Source organism: Sphaeramia orbicularis, chromosome 3 (assembly GCF_902148855.1).
Source record: "Sphaeramia orbicularis chromosome 3, fSphaOr1.1, whole genome shotgun sequence".
Classification (NCBI taxonomy): Eukaryota; Metazoa; Chordata; class Actinopteri; order Kurtiformes; family Apogonidae; genus Sphaeramia; species Sphaeramia orbicularis.
Genome location: NC_043959.1, coordinates 20364635 through 20389310, shown reverse-complemented (window position 1 = coordinate 20389310; position 24676 = coordinate 20364635). Strand labels below are relative to the sequence as shown.

At 37.0% G+C, this 24676-nt stretch overlaps 1 protein-coding gene across 1 annotated transcript in view; it reads right to left on the bottom strand.

Moving 5' to 3' along the window:
• The window catches only part of nav2a (neuron navigator 2a), a 251125-nt gene extending 226657 nt beyond the window's left edge, over positions 1 to 24468 (bottom strand). The window contains 1 exon segment of the mRNA XM_030130568.1: positions 23641 to 24468. Coding sequence (XP_029986428.1) covers positions 23641 to 23859 — 219 coding nt within the window. The 5' untranslated portion in view covers positions 23860 to 24468.
• Positions 24469 to 24676: the final 208 nt, after the last annotated feature.

Here is a 24676-nt window from a genome sequence, read left to right as displayed (position 1 = left end):
TGTGTTTGACCCTTCAAGCTTCAAAGGTCATGGACCCAAATGAAAGTCCATATATGACTTCCTATCAGTGCCCACTAGTAACTGTACTGACATCTGTGACCCTTTACATGTTATAAACCATCAAAATATGGACCATTAGAAGTAAAGGCACATTTGTAATATTTAAAAAATTCTTCAAAAATTAAAAAGACCAGAATTTCCTAAAACTGTGAACAAATTTTGTAAACATTATCCCAAAGAAGCTACATAAAGAAATGGAAACGAATCTGACCAGTAGTTTCGGAGAATATTGTTCAAATCTAGACATTGGCTAAAAACTACTGTACTTTTTTCCACTGAACGACATTTCAGACCCACGTCCATCTCACTTTTCCTCATTTGTTCCACACAACCATTACATGAAAGTGTTCCAAATCCAAATATTTCCCTCTAAAAATGTGGATTTTTCAGTGGGTTCAAAAGCTTTTCATTCCAAACACCGATGATCAACGTCCAAACACAAATGGAAATCCATCTCCTGGGCTCAAACATCAGTGCTGTAGCTGTAGTCGTTCCTAACCAGCATTGATTTAACGACACTCAGGCAGAGAATATGTCAGCGTTTAGTGCCCGTGTTGAACAGTTTTAGTACAGGCCTTCAACCACCTCATTAAGTGCATCCGCAGTGAATGGGCTGAGTTTGGCTCCTTTCACAGGCCCAGATAAACCTCAGTGTGTCGGGGACAATGGGGGGGTGACCCCTCTGGAGGGGGGGCTTTTGTTTTGGACGACCCCACCTCTGAGAGCTCTGGGCTGGGGGGTTTGGGGGGGGGGGGGGTCCTGCTGCCTGCCTGTTGTGTTCTGGGGGAGGTAACATATGGACTGACTGAGGGCTGAGAGACCCTTATGAAAGCAGGTGGACTCCATGTCAATACAACTGACGCCATCATTTCTACTAATGTATTGATTAGTTTTGTTTCAGAGCACAAATGTACTTGGAGAGGAGGAAACAAATACACTTAAAACCAAATTAGATTTACAATTCTTTATCCTTTAACCCAGTGGTTCCCAACCTTTTTTGTCTCCTGACCCCATTTTAACATCACAAATTTCTGGTGACCCCTGACATTCAAAACGGAGGCTTTTTTTTTGTTGCTAAAATTAACTTGTTTTTGATCATGTAATAGTTTGCTATATTATGTTGCAAGTAAATGTTAATTTTAGATGACATTTAGTCTATATAATGTACATTACTATGGACGGAGGCAGAAAAGCCAGGTGTAGATTACTGCACAAAGGGAGAATTTGATTTTCCTTGGTCAGGATATGTACAGTCAGTCCAGCTTGGATTTACAAGGCTGAAAATTAATACTGAACAAACAAGAACTCAAACTATGAATTATGAAAGAGCTGCAGCATCTGAAACTGACCACAATGAACATTTGACAGATAAACAGAACCACAGTGCTTCAGTTTCAACTTCACAGTTTGTCATGTCTTTTATGGATTCGGATTGTCTCTGTCAACTCAAAATATATTTTTTATTAGTAAGTTTTTATTTTTATTTTTGTCAATTACTAGATATTTCAGGTGACTCCATGTGGGGTCCCGACCCCAAGGTTGAAAAACACTGCTTTACCCCCTGAGCCCTGATTCCAGGTAAAGGTTCTACTGTGAATCTGCGTCTGTTTCAGCTTCATTAAAGCTGCTGTGAGTATGTGCTGGTGTTCCTTTTCTTCAGTGGTTTAGTTTTACTGTGTGTTTTAGGGTCAAAACAGGTGGAATAACAGAAAAAGACTAAGAGAGGAATTGCAGTTTGACAGGTTTGGACTAAATAAGACACTAAAAATGTACATCAGTAAGAGATTTAGGATGTTGAACATCAACTGTGAACTGGAAAAAACTGAACAACAACAAGGATTTGAATTTGAGCCCAGTAGTTTTAGTTTTGGGTTCTTCTTTTATAAATCAGTCTAGATGCTTTTTGACACCTGGTTGAACTCCAAAAAGCAGTTAGACGGTCAAAATTCGGTAAAAAGACAGAAAAAAAAAAAAGGAAAATCACCACAACACTGCAAACAACAGTAAAAGCAAAAAAAAAAAAAAAAAAAAAAAAAAAACCCACAAAGAAAACTGAAAAAACACAAACAAAAAAAAAGGCCAAACTGTTTTGTTTTTTTTTTTTGGTTTTTTTTATAGTGAGTCGGTCTCACTCACTGCTCTGTGTTTACCCCCCCCCCCCCCCCCCCCCCCCCCTTTCCACAACACTGTGGTTGGAATCAATCTGTTCTTTCTGTTGATTTTCCAAATGAAATAGGAAAACAAAAACACCAGTAAAACATGTTACTTTTGATCAGATGATTATTCTAAATCTCAAAAGCATCAGTTCACCATCGTGCAGTGAAAGTTGCCCTTTTCTAAACCACTTCCAGTAGCAGCGCTTGGAGATCACTGTCCGACCACAGTAAAGATGGTGTTTAAAGTGGTCAACCATATTCGACTGTGCAGATGGATGTCAGAGTGAAGTGGTAATTAAAAACCAGCTCGGCTTCTACAGTAAACTCATTATATTTAGTTTTGCTGAACCACTGTCTCATGAGGTTTGCAGCTTTTTGACGAGTAACAGAATAAAATGTTGAGATTCTACAGAGAAATGTTGAAGGTGAACATTATGGGCATTTTAGATGGAAAAAAAATAACATTTGTAGACGCACATGTATCAGCTTTAACATTATAGTGATTTAAGTGCTCCCTTAATGTTCCTCAAAATAGAACTAGAAGTGTAGATATTGTTATATTGTATATTTTATATATTCTGTATATTCTCTGCAGTTTGTTGTATTTCTACATGTGTAAAGACAATAAATCTGCATATTTCATGATTGCTCAGATTAGATGTAAACATGTGATATAAAAATAGTTCCAACGTCTCTGTATGTCACCATCAGGTTCTAACAAGAATCAATCCCCAGTTGAATGTGTGAGGTTGTCAGGTTCTGTTCTATGTTAGAGTCCCTGGAGGAGAACTCAACTAATTCAATCAGTCCATATATGACTTGTATCAGTGATCAACAGGAACTATACTGATATCTGTAAACACTTACATGTTATAAACCAGGGGTGTCAAACTCATTTTAGTTCAGGGGCCACATTCAGCTAAATTTGACCTGCAGTGGGCCGAACCAGTAAAATAATAACATAATAATATATAAATAATGTCAACTCCAAACTTTTCTCTATGTTTTAGAGCAAAAAAAGGACATTTATATTATGAACAGGTTTACATCTACAAACTATCCTTTCAAACAATGTGAATAACATGAACAAACTGAAAAAATAAGTGTAATTTAACAATATTATGCCTCAGTTTATCATTTACACATGTACATTATAACTTAGATCACAGTGGATCTACAAATACACAAATACACAAAACATTTGGTAACAGGCAGAATCTTGTTAAAATTGCACTTTCTTCTCTTAAGACATTTCAGGTTGTTCATATTTGTTTAAGTTATTCACGTTTTTTGTGAAATTACACTTTGTTTTAGTGTAAATACATGAAAATATTGACATTTACAATGAGAAAAATTGGGAGTTGTCATTATTCATATGTTATTATGATAGTATTTGACTGGTCCTGCCCACTTGAGACTGAATTGGTCTAAATGTGGAATCTTAACTAAAAGGATTGTTAATATCTTAGTGTAATTTTTGTATTTAACAAATTCATCCCAAGGGCCGGACTGGACCCTTTGGCGGGCTGGGCCGCATGTTTGACACCTGTGTTATAAACCATCAAAATATGGACCATTATAAAAAAAAAGACACAATTTTAATAGTTAAAAAAAAAAACTGTCAAAAATTTAAAAAACCTAAATTTCTGAAAACTGTGAACAAACTTTGTAAACATTGTTCCAAGGAAACTACCTAAACAATTTGAAATTATTCCGACCAGTAATTTTGGAGAAGATTGTTGAAATCTAGACATTGGTGACCTTAAGTTTGACCCTTCAAGGTCACTAAAGGTCAAAGGTCATGGACCCAAATGAAAGTCCATATACGAGTTCTATCAGTGCTCAACAGGAACTACATTTATATCTGTAACCATTTACATGTTATAAACCATCAAAATATGGACCATTAGAAGGAAAGGCCAAATGTGTAATATTTAAAAAATTCGACAAGTATTCAAAAATCTACATTTCTCAAAACATTGTACCAACTGCTAACACAAACAACACAGTCCTATGGTATATTTAGCCATATTTTAACACAAGCTACAATCTTTTCCTCAACTGTATTATTTACTTTATTCATTTTATATGAGATTGATTGTTTTGGTGATATGTGAGATATGTACACTTCTGCTGCATATCAAATTACCCTTCAGGGACATTAAAGATTTTTCAATTCAATCCACTAAACTAAACCGAAGTGTTTTTGTCCAAAGGTAAACTCATAGAAGGATCAGGAAGTGGACTTTCCTGGATTTCGTTGGTCCTCCATTCACACCACCTTTCCCCTGGGGAACGCCTAAACACTACTGGATCTTTTGACAAATGTGTGTGTTCTGTATCTGTCATTTGCAGAAAAGTACAAATGTCTTTTTTTGCGCCGTCAGCTTCTCCACTGTCATACATTTCCATTTACTGTAGCGGTGGTATGGAGGCGGGGCTCTGCGGAGGTCATGGAAACAGAACCTGCAGCCGGACCCCGTTGACCCTGGGCACGGGCCTCAGGGGACGCTGACTTCAGCCCTGTGACCTCCACCTCCTGGCCTCTCCTCTCCTCTTTTCTCCTCCTGTTTCCATACGAGATGGGGCTGATTGTGTTAGCCGACCCGTCTCGGAGGCGGTGCTTCCCTGGGGGGGGGGGCGCCGCTCACAATGACCCGTCTGTCTGGACCAACGGGCTCCCTGTGATAACCAACGCCACCGAAGGGAAGCAGGAGAGAAAACACAGGGAGGAGGGCACCTGGGGAGGGATCAATGGAGGCGGTGGGAGTCAGGAGGAGCAGATGCCTGGGTTTAATTAATAAGGTTACATCCTGAACCATGAGCTCACACAGGAAGGAGAGGGGACAGACACACAGGAAGTGGAATCTGATCGAGACGCATTAGGCTCTGGTGATGTCATCAGGACTGTAGGACCAGACGGACCACAAACAGATCTGAGTCTGGATGTCTGCTGACTGAGCTACACCATACGGACAAAAGTATGTGGACACGTTGAATTCAGGTGTTTCTTTTCTAACAGGGGTCTGGGATACAAAACAATAATGACAAATGTCAAAATATAGTTATGGCTTAAATATCATTACATTGGTAAGTTTGGATTAAATTGTTATATTTGCTTCCAAAATACCTCAAAGATGATTTTTACTTAATTTCTCTCTTTTTTTTTATCCATGATTATGACTTTAAATGTTCTTCCTCTAAATTTCTAAAATACTTTTCATGTTCTGACTGTAAATAATAATTTTCTACCATGACTAACCATCTACTTTCTTCACAATTGACTGAGGAAGAAAAATCCCTCATTAAACTTTAAGGAAATGTTGATGCTTTTATCTCCAATCCTCATGAACAGGACATCTTACAGCTGACCTCAAAAAGATCTGAGTCTGGATGTCTGCTGACTGAGGTACACTATATGGACAAAAGTATGTGGACACATTGAAACCAGGTGGTTCTTTTCTAACAGGGGTCTGGGATACAAAACAATAATGAAAAATATCAAAATATAGTTTTATATTGGGATAAATATCATTACATTGGTTAGTTAATAAAAATGAACAGTTTTTTTTTTTTGGTCCAAATCAAATTTTTTTGCCCATGTGTGACCTGTATCCGATCTGTTAAAGACAGTTTGAACAGCACTAGTCCGACCCAGACCACTTTCATATGTGGTCCTAAATCCGATTCGTATCTGATATTTTGCAATGTGACTTCAGTCTGAACGGCAAGGTCGCATTTATCCGACCTTACATCATTGAAATGCAACAAACGTCACAATTCTGCGTCTCTGGTGCATTTCTTCTATAAACACAGTGTGTGTCTGCGTGGTCACGTATTACATCAAGACCTCTTTTGCGCATGCGGGTCACTTCAGGGTCACATTCAGTTTATACTCAAAACTGACAGAAGTCGCATTTAATGTGTAATATGAAAACATAACATATATAGTATTAAAAAAAACAATAACAGATGATGCTGGGCCTGGTTTGGGTGGGGGGGCACCGTACGGTGAAACTGAAACTTCAGACACTTCACTAATTCTTCTACGTCTCCTGCTGTCGTGCACCTCATTTTCCTTTTCCCTACCTTCGGAAACTTTTATTTGAGGGGGCAGGACGTTTGTTGCCCCCACCAGAACTGAGCCAGGATGACACCCTGGTGTTCACTCTGCTGCTAGATTCACAAGCGTTGCTAAGTAACGAATCAAATACATGACATTCCTGCAAATTAATTGGACGCTGTGGACAAATGTTTGAGCATATTTGAGGGATTTCCCCCTTTGAAGAAACAGAAGCTTTGCTAGTCTTACAAGTGGCCCTGCTGTCATCTTTTCACATGAAATATAGCCATACTTTGGAGCATTTCTGCCACAACGCCATGTTGGCTACGGTCTAAATCAAAACAATGCAGCGTACATGTGATGTCATCACGCATGCGCAACGAAGGTGGAGTCAATAAGCAGAATCATTAAACAGGCAAACGATTCCAAGGAATTGAGCTACTGGGAACTGATTCTCAAAAAGAACTGGTTCTCGATTCTCATCCTTAAGTGCTTTTGTCCTAAATTACTCCTGTTGCATCTTTTTCTTCGTGTGTCAACCTGAATGTGAAGAACTGATGTGGATTCATTTATAAAATGAAGTCGACCAGACAAAACATGACATATGTTGTGTTCATTCTGTCCACACTCGTGCTTGTATCTGTATTATTTCTCCTACTGAGTTGTACTTGTTTCCTGCTGTTGCGTAGCTGAAGCTGTTGCATCCCTGTTTCACTGCTGTTCATGTGAAGACTTGAACCTCCATCCTTGAAGTCTTCAGGCTGTAGCTGCTGTTTCATCATGTGACTGATGTCTGAACTCTGAACCCTTTTCCAGAGCTGAGGTGTGTTACTGCCTCTGTCAGGTGAAGAATCCTTTACCTCCTTCCTCATCATCACCATCCGTCCTCTCTGATGCTTCACCCATAGATCAGATTTACAGTTTTTATGTGAAAGACAGAAGCACTAGCGGTTGAACACCCAGAGCTTTTGATCCTGCAGACTCCTGCAGTCTGTTAAAACCACCTTTCAACAATGAACTCTACACAATGAATCACTCAAACATCCATTAAATCTGGCTTTAAGTTGGAGAACCTCCTGAGGAGCCATGTGTCTCTGTGTGGCCCTTTGTCATGGTAATAAAAAAAAAAGAAGGCAGTAATATAGTCACCCAGAACCCCCACGCAATCTGTCCTGTGAACAGGGAGGGGGGGGCATTAGCAATCCAATGCAGCACGACGGCACTTTGCCTTTCACTTGTACCTGCTGGGCTGGACCCTCAGGACAGAGAAAGGCATTTTAACACAGGACTTTATGGCTATTTGCTGCTGAGGAGGGAACAGAGGCTCAGAAGGACAGAAGTATCTAAACCAGGGCTCAACACACCTCATTTGGTTTTCATTTTCATTACTCAATATGGAATAAAAATCTCAATAAATCAATATTAATTATAACTTATTAGTTATTATTATTTAATATTATTAAAATCAATGATAAACATAAGATTTCCAATACAATACTGATGCTTTTGTACATTTTTTCACCGTTTGACCTTTCATCACTTCCGTTACTGTGCAATAACCCTGTATAATGTAGATTATGTGCATTATGTACTGTGTTCTTGCAATAATAATGCAATATTTATTCAAACATAAATGCACTATTTTTATAGACTTGCTCATAGATATACATACTGTTGTATGTTTTCATTAATATTATGTATGTTGTTGTTGTTGTTATTACTGATATACATACTTTTATTATAGTGTACTGTTTCCTTTTATCTGTTTTTCTTTTGTTCTGTTTTGTCTTTGTTTTCATTTTTGTCTGTTGAGGCCTGTTGTCAGGTCATCATTGTATGTGGGAAGCTGTTCTCAATTGATTTTACCTGATGAAATAAAGTACTACTAATAATAAGAATAAATACATTATTATTGATATTATGTATGCATGTTGTCGTCATTACTGATGTACATGCTGTTTTGTTAACACTGTTAATTCCCATGTTATGAAATTCAATGACTTGTTTTTTTTACAAAACTATGCAAATAATGTTTCAAACACAGGTCAGTCCCAGACTCTGTTCAAAAGTTCTTTTCAATACAGAAAAGCAGGTATGATTTCAGAGGTGTTTGTATGTTTACCGCACGAAAAGCCGTTAAATGCATAAAAAGAAGATGTATTTCTGTTATTGGGGTTAAATTATGGAATGACATAAATATACATTTACATATGTGCAATTCATTACTGGTTTTCAAAACACTGATTTGGAAAGATATTTTCAATGGATACAAGCAGGAAGGATTTTTGTAGAATAAACCTGATTTGGATTTGAATGTAGATAAATGTTTAGCTTCTGCCTTTTCAGTCTCAACATAATTCATAGTGGGTTGAGTAAAAATCAGCCTCACTGTTTGTATTTTCTGTTTTATGGATGATGACTGAATAAACATAAACCTGAATATTGGGTCTATTCATGTTTTATTTCTATTTTTATTTTATTTTACTTTTAGTTCTATTCTTATTTTACTTTTTGTAATTTTATATTTGCTCTATTCTTATTTTCTTATTTAATGGGGTTTTTTTTTATTCATATTGTTGCACTGACTGGAATAGCGCTAATAATTTAATTGCAAAACAATGGCAATAAAGACTATTCTGATTCTGATTCTCATCCACTCTTTCACTGTTTATAACAGGCCACACGTACCGGGAAACATAATCTAGTTTCTGTGTTTAATATGTTTTTAACACTACCTAAACATCTGCTAAAACAAGGCTCATATCTTACCGTAACCGTGGTGATGTGGTGGATGTTTAGAGGTGTTCATCTTTATATTCCACTAAAAATGACACATTTAGTTTTAGAGCATCCACTGGTTTTCAAACATATCAACTGTATTTTGCAAAAAACGATTCTTTCAGGCTATGATGTGTGTTTTTAATAGGGGAGAAGAAACATCCCATCACCACCAAACAATAATGCACTCACAAAATAACAGATTAACCTCAGTCTAATCTAATCAGTTTGCCTTTCCGGGTCATTTAATTAGCTCTGAATTCACTCTAATTAAACAGGTCCTCATATATTACTGTGTATCTGCTGCAGCAGCTCCGGAATGAAATTACACCTAATTTAAATTAGTCAGATTAGACGAATCATAATCTGAGGTCATTACACGTTGTGGAGAAAATGCTGGAACAGATTAATGTGTCATGTTTCTGATACAGGTCCAGAACAAACCCAGGGTTGGCCCAGGCTCTGTTTAAATCTGGGATTGTGGTTTATTTACAACAGGATCCTGTGGGTAAATACTATCGGAGGTGCTCATTCTACATGTGAGATGAGTCTTCATAATGAGTCTAATAAACCAGTCTTTACACAGATCCGGCCCTAAGCCTTTATCTGCACTGACACTTATTTAGATAAGAGCTCTTATCTCCACCACACATGGACCAGCGTCTCCATGTGGACCAGAACATGTGTGAATGACTGAACTGTTGAACACTAATCACTTCCATAGAGTTGGATTAAAATCTGAAATCTGATTAGTTCATTCACCCATCAACCTTTAACTGTCGCTAATTTCATATGAACATCACAAGAACATGAAAGTCGAAGTTATTGGGTCTACTCAATAAAATGACAGTATCGGCCAATATCTGATATGTAGATATTGGCCGATACTGATGTAGCTGATATATCTGTACATCTCTGGTCTCATTTAAGTTCAATTAACGGCACCAACAGAACTTTTTTTTTTTTTAATCTAATTACAAAATATAAATCTTTTGCTGTCATTTCCATAGAGTTGGATTAAAATCTGAAATCTGATTGGTTCATTCACCCATCAACCTTTAACTGTCGCTTATTTCATATGAACATCACAAGAACATAAAAGTCAAATCTACTCAATAAAATTAAAGCAAAAGATTTATATTTTTAATTAAATACAATTTTCTGTGCTGGTGCCATTAATTGAGCAAGGATAATGTGATAATGTGAGCTGAAATACGTTAAAAAACTGACTATTTTTTATTTAGAACCAATATTTCTTTGTTGAGGAGGAGATATATAACAACAAAATCAAAATAAAGAAACAGAAAGGAACATCAGCTTTTGGCAAAAAATCAGTACTGACTAAGATTTAAATAGTGCACCATTAAATGAGACCTGAGTTATTTGTTATATATGAATAGACTCATGTTTTTCCAACATGACACACTTAATATCAGTTATTATTATAATTAGTTCTGAAATAACAGCAGTTTATTTACTTTGTCCACTGATCTAAAAATACAAAAAACAACTACAATAAAAAGACACTTATTTCCTCAGAAATGCTATCCCAGATGAGCCCCCAAATTCTTAGGTTCCCTGATAAAATTCAAGGGGGAAGGGAGTAACAACAAAATAATGCAAATCATGTAATGATCAACTTACAAACCAAGGTTTCCACAAACCTCTTACAGAAAATCCCACACTCAATAAATAACAAAAAAAACTTAACATACTCGTTAGCATGTGCATGTGTTAAACACTAATACACTATATATCAGGCGCTGATTCTAATTTATTACTTGTTTGATAAGAATTTTCATCAGAAATAACTGTCTTTTCAGATGAATCCTGCTAGAAGTTGCTATTTAATATATAATTACAACTTAGAAAACAGATCTAAAATGTGTTGGAGAATAGGCCGAATTACAGACGTGTTTTACTTTTAGTCTGAATTATTAAAGCAGTTAAATAACTTCATCTGTGTTGTACTTATTTTAACTACACTGCATGAGAACAAACTGACAGGTGAATATGTGAAAATGCACTGATGTGTAAATTGTGTTATGGTGATATATCAAACCAGCTCAACACAAAAGAGACATCTGTTCCATCATCACCATCCCATAATAATAACATACTGTATGCTTTTTGATGTAAATTAGTTACAAGCAGTATGATGCATGCATCTCATTGTGTATGTGTGCATGCATCTGCACGTAATAATTACAAAAAAAACTAAATTATCTCAGGATTACAGGACTGTCTGCATGTTTGGAGGATGAAACTTTAAAGGCGATGTCACAGAATATTTATATTTGTATTTATAAATGTATTCCAAAGTGTTTCTACTGCAGTAAAAGTCGGTCAGAGATGGGTTCCTCCAGATCTGCTAAAGCCTGTGCGGGTTCTACATCAGAGTTCTCCTGCTGTGACATGTGGTTTTCAGGCGTTTAAACTTTTATTTTCAAGGCTCAGAATTTATGAGCTGGCAACAACACAAAGAAAATAGGAAAAAAAAAAAAAAGAAGAAGTAAAACAGCAGGAAAGAAAAGGTGTTCAGAGACAACACTGGACATAAATAATGAAGCATGAAACAAAGTAAAGATGCGGGTTTTTCTGCGCCTTTTGAGGTTTTGTGGAATAAATGCACAATTAGGGGTGTGTGCTGGCAAGAATGACTATACTAGGATCACAATACCATATATCACAATATATTACAATACTGTTAACGAGGCGATATTTTTTTGCTTTGTTTTTTTAAAGATTATTTCCTGCAAAAGTTATAGTGCAGCATTTCATTTGGATCAATAAAGTTTTAACATGCGGCTTTACCAGAACAAAAATCACACAAATAATGAAATAAATAAATTTTTTGCAGACATTACAGTTTAAGATCCTGCTTAAATGTTTGTATCGTATTGCAAAAAGAATCCATAGTGTTCAGTCTTTATATCATCCCAAATCAGGACATTATTTTTGTGCATTCCCCCCCACACCCCCAAAATCTATCATTTGCCTCTTTCAGACAGTAAAAAATGCTTTTAGGATGATTGAAATAACCATTTTCAATTTTGTAGGTTTTCCAATGAAACCTTCCATCGCAGCTTATGGCTGACTCGTGTTGTAAAAAATGTGTCCTCCACAAAAGTTTGTCTTCTCAGATTTATGGAACAAAATACGAAAAATAAAAAGTAAAATACATACAGGAATTCATTGCATACGTTTTCTGTCCAAACACGGCCAAAATATATAAACTACAAACAAAAAGTTAAGGATATTCGGGGTTTTTTTTTGTCTTTTTTTTGTCATTTTTGCCATTTGTAAATAAAACTACGTCTGGTCATTAAAAAATGTGTTTCAATTCAATTCACACAAAAAAAGTAAAAAGCGCTGTGCAAGAATCCCAACTGAAAAAAACAGGACAAAAATTTAAAATATCCTTAATTTTTGTTTGTAGTGTGTGGACTTATCCACACTGTCCGAACACAGTCAGAAAAACCATGAGCTCCTCTCGGCTCTAATGCCGTACACCCACCAGACACGTAGCCCCCCCCAGCTGACCAGACCTTCTTAAAGCTACAGGCTCTAATTTTATCCTTAGCAACTTGTCAGTACATTGACATGAAAAAACCAAAATACCATGACTATGCAAATAATAATGCAAATATTACATTACAATCATGTAAGACCTTTTTAAATGCAATTCAATTATAAATTTGCTAATCACTAATTAATAACAGAACTGAAATTGCCATCAATTACACAGACTATGCATACGGCACCTATACATTTAAATAAACTACATGTATGACCTGCAGTTATAACAATACTACTTTTGTCGTATACAAACAACAAAGTAAATTACCCATGTGAATATAGAAATAACAGAGCAAAAAAGAAAACCAAAAATGAACCTTTGCCATGTCTGCATTTGAATAAATACTTACAAATATTGATACAGTACTTTTTTAATATTGATACAGTATCATGAAGTGAAATATCGCAATATATCGCAGAACTGATATTTTCTTACACCCCTGTGCACAAAGACAATAAATTCTATTCTATTCAGTTCTATTTTATTATTCTTTCGTCTCTTTTTAACTGCAGAAAAACAGTCGGTAAAACGAACAGGTTTACCATTAACTCCTCATTTCACATTGTTTGTCTTTGTTTTATCTCATTTTTCTTCTGTTCTTCTTCTAAGTCTTATTCTACTTTTATCTTTGTTGTTTTTTCAGGGTAGAAATGTTCATCAATATTAAGCCAATTTATGTTTATGCATGTTATAGAATTGTAGAAGGTGTCTGAGTATGACCAGATGGGTACTGTGTTTGTTTGTTTGTCTATTGGTTTGTTTGTTTTGTTGTTTATTGTCATTTTTGTTCACTTTATTTAATTATTTGTTTTTTGTGTATTACTGATTTATGCATATTTATGGAATTTGACTAAACAGCTTCTATCTTATAATTTAGTAATGTCTTTAGATGTAAAGCACTTTGGTCTTCATGTTGCTGAAAGTGCTACATAAATAAACTTTGATTGATTGATTGAATTATTGATTATTTAATAGTCTATTCATTTTGTGTTGCCTTCAAGGATGTGTGCATATACAGTATGTCTGTATGTATTTACTTATTAAGAATGTTAATGTAGGTGTGTAAGTGTATGTGCGTATGTGTGTGTAAAAATGACAAGTGGAGTCAATTATTTACAAAAGATTCAAGGGAATTGATATTTCCAACATCATGCTGACAGGGGGCTAATGGATAGACTGTCATGTGGAGAAGGGGTAGGATTAAATATGTTTATACAAACCTCCTACATCTTTGTGAATATGCTAATGAAGTCATTTATACACCTGAGACCCAGAAATGCATTTTTGTCCTCTGTAGTGGACAAGAGTTTCACAGCTTTACTTTAAAAAAAAAAAAATTGTTAAATAAAAATCTGAAACAACTGTTGCATCATGCTGTTTCCAATTAAGGCAATTATTTAATGTAAAATGGAAAAAATGTTGATTACTATGTCTCAGGAGGATGTAGTTATAAGTGTTCATGCTTTCTTGTTTTATTTCAAGGCACTGAAGTCAGATTATTTTGTTTGTTTTGTTGCATATATAAATAAACTGAACTGAACTGCAAAATGCATGATATTTGCACACAAGATAATTACATTATGGATCAACTCAATATCATCAAACACATATAAACATTAATATCCGTCCACTCAACTATACAAACACACACTGGTTTATGAATGGAGGTGGGTGCAGTGGGCAGTTTCACCACCAGAGGGCAGCAGAGCACAAGTGTGAGGCATTGAGCTCCACACTGCAGGCACAATTAAAGGTCAAAGGTCGTGAAAAGCTGTCACTTCACATATGATCTGACACCCACAACAGCAAACAGAGCAAACAGCGTCACATTTCCAGACTGTGTCAGATGTCTTAAACTCTGTCTGCCACCTCCTCCTCCTCTTCCTCCTCCTTCTCCAGCTCTGCGTTAAACATCTACTGTTTGTTACAGGTGGACAAAACATGTTTGTGTGTTCGTTGCCAACTGGGCCATGAGGAGCCTGGACTCTGTTAATCCCACTGACGACACAGATGACAGGCTGTGTTAGCAGATACACAACATGGACAAAAGTATTGGGACACGTTGAGTTCAGGTGTTTCTTTTCTAACAGGGGTCTGGGATACAAACAAAAATCATAAATATCATAATATAGTTTTATATTTGGGATAAATATCATTGTACTGCATTAGATCGTTTGGTTTAACCCATAAAAACCGAGAGCTACTTTTGTGCCAGTTCCCAAATGATTTTTCTCTTTAACCTTTCTTCAGGGATTTATCACTATTTAGTAAAATATTTTCATCTGTATTTTTTTTTATTTTTCACTGTAAATCATGCATTTTCTCATATTTAATTTCCTATATTTAATTCAGATGAGGGCAACACAGTGGTGCAGTGGTTAGCACTCGTACCTCACAGCGAGAAGGTCCTGGGTTTGATTCCAACACCAGTCGATGGGGGGTGGGACCTTTCTGTGGAGTTTGCATGTTCTCCCCGTGTCTGCGTGGGTTCTCTCCGGGTACTCCGGCTTCCTCCCACCATCCAAACACATGCACTGATAGGTGAATTGGTTAATCTAAATTGCCCATAGGTGTGAATGTGAGAGTGACTGTTTGTCTCTATATGTTCAGCCCTGCAATGAACTGGTGACTTGTCCAGGGTGTACCCCGCCTTCGCCCCTATGTAGCTGGGATAGGCTCCAAGCGACCCCCATGACCCTCGTGAGGATAAAGCGCGTTCAGAAAATGAATGAATAATTTAGATATGTATCCAGGGTGCGATTTGTCAAAAAAACAGAGAGGGGGGGGTGTTTTTTGGTGTGATCCATGACTAACGTAACTAATGTTGGCGTGAAATGAAAGTGAAACTTTACATACTTTCAATGTCCAACTCCTGGTTCTGTTCCTCTATTATACAGCGGATCTTACACGAAATTTTCACAACTTCTAACCTGTATCCACTGAACACACAAATGCTCGACCCCATGAATTGGTCACATTTAACCCCCCCCCCCCACACACACACACACCTTTTACAGCACCCCAGTCCATGGGGACGTTTGCGAATTCTGAGACTGCCGACAGTTCGGTTCAGGTGAACATTAGTGTCAGTAATGTAGGATATACTGCAGGTAGAATAAAACCTGCTGTCATGTACATTGGTTGGTTGCCCCCCCCCCCAAGGATGAAATTCATTGAGCAGAAGTAGGGATGTAAAAACCAGATGGGGGGGGGGTTCATCTCCCCAATCCCCCCCAACAAATTGCACCCTGAATGTATCTGTCAATCAACATGATATTTACATTCGTCTCCATGTTTGTGGAACGACTTCTCGTGTCATCTCGCGATAATAAATAAACCAATCATCGCATTTGTGATTTTATGGAAAGAACGACATTATGCACTTCTGTTTTTTTGACATTTAGTAAATATCAGTAAAGTTTTGTGCAGATGTCCAATGGAAAAACCACTAATATTTCAATAATATTTATCCAATATAAAACTATATCATGAATTTATTATTACTGATTTGTATCCCAGATTCATGTTAAAAAAGAAACACCTGAATTCAACGTGTCCACATACTTTTGTCTATATAGCGAACATTAGTGCTGTACTTTTCTTTCTGCCTGTGATCTCCAATTCAACCACCCCCGGCTACGATTATTTTTCCTGTCACAACTCATCTTTGTGTGGGTTCGGTTTCGTCCACGTCTCCTTCAAAAAACAAAAGAAATGTCAACAGTGTTTTGTGTTTAAGTAAAACTCAAACACAAACGAAGGCACAGATTGAGATGCAAGATGTTTCGGTTCAGATATGACTCAAACTCCTGCACAAAACTCAACCCACTCTTATGACTGTGCTGCATTCGAGTGTTTTCTTCAGCGTGGGAGATGCAATGACTCTGTGCATCCTCTATAAAACCATCTTTTCTCTGTGTGGTGGTTGGAAATTGGTGCAAAAATGAAAGTAAATTCACTGATGATTCACATTGACGACACATTCAAGGACTTTTTTCTGTCATTGATGAGACACAAAGCAGCCTCCGCACTCTGACCTCAGCATAACAACTATTCATTCACAGGATTTTACTTGACTGTTTTCTTATTTTTAACCAGTAAAATGTCGAAGGTTGAGCACGAACAGCTGATAATCGACTGTCTCTGTGTACAGGCTTCATTATCATTCTTCTCAGAACATATTCTGACTCACATTATGAACACATTTCTGTCCATCTAATACACAACACAAAGTGAACTGGTTACATATACTAACATCTCATCTTATCTAAGTCACTGCTCTTGTATCCAGGTGTGCATATTATTCACAATTTACACTTGCTGGTATAAAAGGTCATTATTTTTCACCACTTAGTGAAATTTTTGTTTGTTTTTTGTTTGGTTTTCAGTTTTTATTAATATCTGACAGTGCTGATACTGGAATGATAATTTGTGAATGGATATTGTTATATTAGTGTATACAGGACTAAGGATGTGTGATATTGTTGTACTATTATTATTGTTGTTATTATTATTATATTGATATTCATATAAAATAATAATTGCTATATAGAGATAATAAGGAATAGAGATTGGGGTAGGAGTATATAAGTTTTTACTTCTTCCTACTCCTTTTTGAGCATGTTTAATTTCATTTATTTTATTTATTTTATATTCAATCAATCAATAAATCAATCAAATCTTATTTATATAGTGCCAAATCATAACAGCACATATGTCATGACACTTTACATATCGAGTTGGTCAAAACCAGACTCTTTTTCTTTTGTTTACTTAACAACCTTTTATGTATGATTACTGATATTTTGTTGGTTGATTTTGTTTTAATTTCACTGTCTACATGTTCGAAATAAACATTTCAATCAATCAATCAAAGTATTTACAGTGTTCCTGAGCAACAAAACAATTACTAGAAGAATCACCTGAATAGCGATAGAAGCTAATGGGACTAATGTATTTGGTTCAGGTTGTATTTTAGGCACATACAAAAAATTAGACCTGCAACTAGAGGTTATTACCTTTAAAATGAGGTGTTATTGACCAATTTCGTCCTTGTGGTTCTTCAGTTCTAAGCTTTAGAACTTGGTAAATGGGAGGAAATGAACGCAAATTAGGTGGAAGGAACAGGGCTAAGAAGAATTTGCAGAAGATGCTGAGGTATCAGTTATTTAACATCATCACATTAAAGCAGAAAACTGTTGGACGCCTTCTCTTTACAGAAGCAGCAGCTGAAACTCAAGGTCACTGCAGTGAAGTTGATGAATAACTTCCAAAGTGCAGATAATATGTTGATATTTTCTGCTGCAGAGACTGACTGTACTGAATCGAATCAGTGAGTCGAGTGCGTTTCAGTAAAAAAGCGCAGTATTCCCATCACTGCGGCAGAGGAAGCAGGAGGAAGGCCGAGGGTTAACCCAGCTGAGGATGAAGACGCTGCTTCATCAGCACCGTGGGGATGAGGAAGAAGGACACACCAGCAGGAGAAAGTCACACAAAGTAGGTCAGTGGAAGAACGGGATTCGCCCCTAAACAAATACCAGCAGCGAGCCACTGAGCGCGTGCAGCCTCGGCCATCACCCACCCACCCACCCACCCCCTCCTCCTCCTCCTCCTCACACAACATCATCATCAAACAGTGTGAAACCATCACAAAATAAAAAAAACATAAAAAAAAAAAGTATAAAAACCTTATTTTCCAGAGATGAACAGGTGTACAACAGTAACAGTTACTGAAGGGATGTTTTCATTTGTTGTTTTTTTTTGTAATATAATAACTGACCTATTCTTTATATGGACGGTATACATCAGCTGATTAACCAAGTCATGTTAAAGAATAGAATAGAATAGAATAGAATAGAATAGAAAACTCTTGTGATGCGTAGTGCAAAACAGTTTATAAGAAAAAAAAAAGTGTAAATATATATACAGAATAAAAACAAGCATGTCAACCAACCAAGAAATGGTACATATACATATATACTGCACTCTGACCCTGGCTGAACAGTGAGGATATATGTTCACTGTACGTCCTTATTGGAGGTATAGTCACTGTTATGTGTTCAGGGGATGGATGTGTAAAGTGGGGCTGAACAATACAGGCTCAGCTTCTTTCTGCTCCTTTTCAGACAGAAAGTATTGTTAAAGAGCCACAAAGAAAATGTTAGACATATGTGTGATATTTGGGTTTTTTTTTTTTTGGTTGATTTATTACTTCGCCCTCTGAAGGGGAGGCAAGGGGTGTTGTTTTTGGTTCGGTTTGTTTCTTTATTTCTGTGTTTGTTTGTTTGTTTGTTAACACTTAAGCAGCAAAACTATTGGTTGAATTCATACGACATTGGGTTTGTAGATTGCCAGTGACCCAGAAGAAAGAAAGAAAGAGAGAAAGAAAGAAAGAAAGAAAGAAAGAAAGAAAGAAAGAAAGAAAGAAAGAAAGAAAGAAAAAGTAGGTCAAACTTCAAATTTTTTATAAAAGCTACAATATGTGCGAGGGGGCGGGTCTTGTTTTGCCTGGCACCATATGTTTCCATATGTTGGAGTGTCTTTAAATCTGGAATTTCTTTTTCCTATTTGTGTTCAAAATAAAGTCTATCTATCTACTTACCTACCTACTTACCTACTTACCAACCTATCTATCTATCTATCTATCTATCTATCTATCTATCTATATATATATATATATATATATATATATATATATATATATATATATATATATAATCATGCCGATTCAGATCCATCTACTGTACACAGACGCCTCTGCAGTCACGCTCAGTAGAAGGACAGTGAGGGCTGCCAAACATGCACTTTCTGGTTCACTGATACACACACACGCACGCGCACACACACACACACACACACACACACACACACACACACACCCTCCTCCTCCTCCTTGATGCCTTACATGGAGCGTTCGTTCCCTCTCGCCGCTGCAGCCGTTAGCGCAGGGTTGCTAAGCAGAGCCAATATTTTACAAACACAGCAAAACAGCCACGCGCTGCCACCCCGGACGGCGGAGCCCGGGCCAGATCGGCCTCCGTCCAGAAACTGGCTGAATTTGGCCGTTCAGTGTTAGAGCAGAACTGAAGCACACACAGCAACAACACAAAAACACACACCGAGAGACGGGGACGACACTGATACCACTGAACAGAAGTGAATACGCAAACATTATGATGTGACTCATGTGTTTTTATTTCCTCTAATTTCCTTCAGAAGTGTTTAGATCAGGACGGTATCTGGGTGAGCATATTATGAACAGTTTACACTTCATGTTATAAAAAGTCATTATTTTTCACAGTTTGCTTTAGGTTTTAAATCAAAAGTTGCTCATTTTTGTATGATTTTTTAACCCTTTAACGCCGAGTCATACTGGATTTACATACAGACTTTTGAAGCCCTCTACACAATCAGTGTGATATTTCTTTTTTTGAAAAGCCTGATGTATACAAATAGATACATGCAATGCACGGATTATCCACCAGGGGGAGGAATTCATTCACCAGAGGCCTTTCCAGTGATGCTACAGGATTGTCAGGAGGCAGAACTTTGCCAATTTTGAAAAGGAATTACCAATTTGTTAGACATGTTCGTGTTCTATTATGTTTTTGTTTGTTCAAAAATAATAATATTTGAGCATTGAGACCTGATGTATCAAATATGATACAAAATTGAAACCCATACATTGAAATTGATATTTGAAAAAAACATTTTTGGGTTGTTCAGAAGGACCAATACAGGCTCCAGTTTCAACGAACTAGAATTTTCTGTCAATGATTTAATAGTTCAGGCTTTACAGGGATAAAATTCCCAGCCACTAAAATCAGCACATTATAAACAATAGAAAATTACTACACTAACACCCTTTTCCCAAGTGAGTAAAACATGTGCATTTAGCGACACATTTTAGCATTTAACACTAGACCTAACACAAAAAATAATAATGCATTTTAACCATTTTACTGTTCATCACTGACATATGCCAGGATGCAAAAATACAAAATAAGTAATTTAATTTTTATGCAGTTATTGAAAAAAAAATTTTTGAGGGTTTTTGCAGCAAAAAATATAGTTTGTTTACATCACAAACAGTTTACAAAATATGTCATTTATTGAGTATTTGGTATTTTTGTTTATGGCTGGAGTTGATGAAATACAAAAAAAATGTAAAAAAGTACAAAATAAACTCTGAAAAACATTTTGACCTTACTACAGCAGTACGGTGTAGATTCCACCCACTTGGTGTTTAGGAGGGTTAACGCTCATTGTCATCATATTTTTTTAAACTTGTCAGCAGTTTCCACACAGGATGACTTCAGATAAAAACTCCACCAAAGAGCATCTGATGACACTGACGTATGTATGTACAGTTGGTTGATGAACTGAAGAGACTTTTCCATATTTTGATACTTTCATGTCAACTACGCTTGTGTAAGTTCTTGACATAAAGACGCCTTGGGGGAATCCTCACTGTCTGGATTTATGTCTGTGACCTTTTATTTCACAGGTAAGTAGGTTCACACTTACACTCAGAGCATATTTGACGGATTAAGAAAGAAACGGGGGAAGAAATTTCTGCCATATTCTATCTTCAACATGACTGAATTTATTTTGCTGGTTTCTCTTGAACGCCCAAATATCAACGAGCAATTCTGACAAACTGGTGGAATCTTGTGACAAAAACAAGTTTAAGAAGAAAATGCACATAAAATAACATGAATAATTTAACCAAAAATGTAGATTTGTGGCTAAAATCACTTCTAGAAAAGGCATTAACCCTTTAAGCACCACAGCTGCAATATTGCAACAAGCAACATAACTGAATAAAACGGACCATAGCTAAAGATAAAGATACCAGATCTTGTTACCACCTCCCACCAACAGATGGCAGACATGTGCCCCTTCAATCCTAACATCATTTCAGGGCATGTTTCTATTTAAAGTGAGGAGGAAAATCCAGTTTAAAGGTGAGGTAAGTAAAGTTGATTTAGTTTTAGTTTGGATAGGCAAGGACAGATTTGTCTACTCTACTCTTTGGATAAAAAGATACTAAAACTTACTGAATTTTACTTTCTATTAATGTTAAAGTTAATCTCTTTTAAGGATAAGATGACAAAAAAAACAAACAAACAAAAAAACTTCCATGGAAATACATTCAAAGTCCCAATTTACAAAATGTTATTCAATCCAACATGGCCGCTGAACTGTGACATCACAATATGCAAATTAGATGACTACATTTACTCCCATCATAAACTTTGGTTCATATCCAATATTTTTCTCATTTACAGTATGACTTTATCTCTAAACACTTCCAAGATACAGCTTTTTGAAATCTTGAGATCAAAACTGAATATTTTTTTAAAAATCAATCAATCAATCAATCAATCAATCAGTCAATCAATCAATCAGTCCAGCAACTAATGGGTTAACAAACCATTCCATTTCCATTAGAAGTCAGAGCTGGAAATGGCATCACACTTTCATTCCAGTGCAACCAACTGGAAAAACATAGCCATACTGGTACTGGCTAGTTTCCACTTCTGTAGAACCAGCTGATACTAACTCCCCTGTATGTTGTAAATAAAAACACCGTAGCTGCAGGTTCCAGGTTTAAATACAGAGTGTTCCAACATTTGTAAGTGCATGAATGGAAGGTTCTGGCAGCGGACCATATCACCATATCCACAAACAAAAATGGGGAAAAAAAACAGGACTGGATGCCAAATACATAACAACATGTACAAAGCCTAAAAGCTAAGCATGCTAATAAGTCCACTGTGGCCAAACGGAGAACATCAGATCTGGGAAACAGTCATTGGATGGTCTCCACATGTTTTTAGATTCATTTGACGAAGGCGGACAAACTCCAAACGGTGCCGCGTTTAAGCCTCATAATGAGACTGAAAACCCTGAGATACAAGTTGGACGGGACTATGAGAACAACTGATTTAATAAGACATAAGCAAGACAGAGGAGCTAATTAACAGGACGTTACTGCAGCTTCTACAACAGAAGTGAGTCTGGTGGAATTGGTGAAGTTCATCTGACTGTCAAAGTGGGAACGAATGAACCACAACACAAGGCTTCAACTGTGACATGACAATGAGGGAAATCTGTGTAGTATTTGTTCTTTTCATATTCAGTTGAGAATCCATAACTGGAAAACAAAAAAAAATTGTTGTTTTTTCATTATTCATGTACAAATCAAAAATCAAGCTGTTTTTCATTTTTTCGATTGTACGCACAAATTAAAATTTGAAAATAAGCAAATGGACCAAATGTCAGTTTTCATGTTGACATTTTTGATATCTGATTTGGTACGACCCGGAAGTTACTGACTTCTTCATGTGTTCCACAAAGTGGCTTCTACTTAGATTGGCTTAATTCAAGATTTTTTTTGCTTAATTCAAGATTTTTTTTTTTTTGCTTATTTCAAGATTTTTTTTGGTCAATTCAAGATTTTTTTTTGCATAATTCAATATTTTTTTGCATGATTCAATATTTTTTGCTTAATTCAAGATTTTTTTTGCTTAATTTAAGATTTTTTTTAAAAAATAATTTAAGATTTTTTTTTTTTTGCTTTATTCAAGACGTTTTTGCTTAATTCAAGATTAATTTTTTGCTTAATTCAAGATGTTTTTTTTTGCCTAATTACATATATATATATATATATATATATATATATATATATATATATATATATATATATATATATATATATATATATATGGTTTTTTTTGTTTTGTTTTTTTTTGTTCCAAGCAAAAAATCTTCCAATGGAACAAGTGTAAATTATCTTGGTAAGATTTCTTGAAATGAGATCTATTGCCTAAAAACAAGTTCTTTATATCTCACTTACAAGTTCCTCTTTAGGTGATTCTGTCTTATTGGAAGTGTGATGAGATATTTGGACTAGAAATGACAAAAATACACTTGGTAAGATTTGGATTTTTGCAGTAAGGACAGAATGACCCTGAGGCATTAGTGACTTAAATCCTGACCTGTGTGTTCCCACTGGTGTCGGACCCTGCTGCGCCGGTCCTTGGGGGTCCAGAGCCCACCTGCTGGCCCAGCGTGGGGATCTGGGTCTTGACGGGTGTGGGGGTCAGGGCCAGTGCTGAAGGTCTAGTGGGGGTCTGGGGGATGGGCCGGGCGCTGTGCACCGGCTTGGGCTTGGGGAGTCCTGACTTCATCTTTGAGGCCACGAGGATGGCTGGCATCTTCCCCCTGACAGCCCGATGACCCCTGAACCCCCCGTCCCACTCAACCTTGGGAATCCCTTTAGCTGCTCAGTCAACGTACGCCTCAAAAAACACCAAAAACATCAAAATGCAGGTGTAGTTTGTGTGTCCGGGACCTGGTCTAGTCCTCGGCTGAAGGGAAGTGTGTAATCTGTGGGAGTCCTGGTCCTGGCTCCTGCTGGATCTCAGCAGGGGGGTAAGATGAGCTCCACAGTATGCCGAGGGAGGGGGTGAGGGGGGGTTACATTCCTCCAATCCCACCTGCTTTGCACAAACAAGCAGCTTCAGTTTTTCATTCCAGGTAGAAAATCCAACTCCTGCTGTGGAGAAGTTGAAGGAAAATCCCCAGAGTCACCGTTTCCTTGGGTTCGTTCCCATCGAGCGGCAGAAGCAGAGCGGCTCTTCTCCCACAGGGCTCTGCTGATTCCACAGACCGCTGCTTCAGGATGCTGGCGGGAAAACCCTGAGCTCCCTCGAATGAAGGAGAGGAGGGAAAACAGAAGGAGAGAGAGAGAGAGAGAGAGAGAGAGAGAGAGAGAGAGAGGAAAAGGCAGCAGTGACGACGCTGCAGCGACTGCTCAGCCTCCAACGCCGCCGCCTTCGCCACCGCCGCGCTGCTTCTCCCTCTTCACTAAGTCGTGGTTTAGCAGCAGGTGTGGCTTAGATCAGCTGTGACATGTGGAGGGCAGATCAGCACATCCACTCATATGCTCCTGCAGGCGGACTCATCCAACACCGGCATGAGGAAAAAAACTGGCATTTCTCCACATGTTCGTTCATTCATTCATTCGTTTTG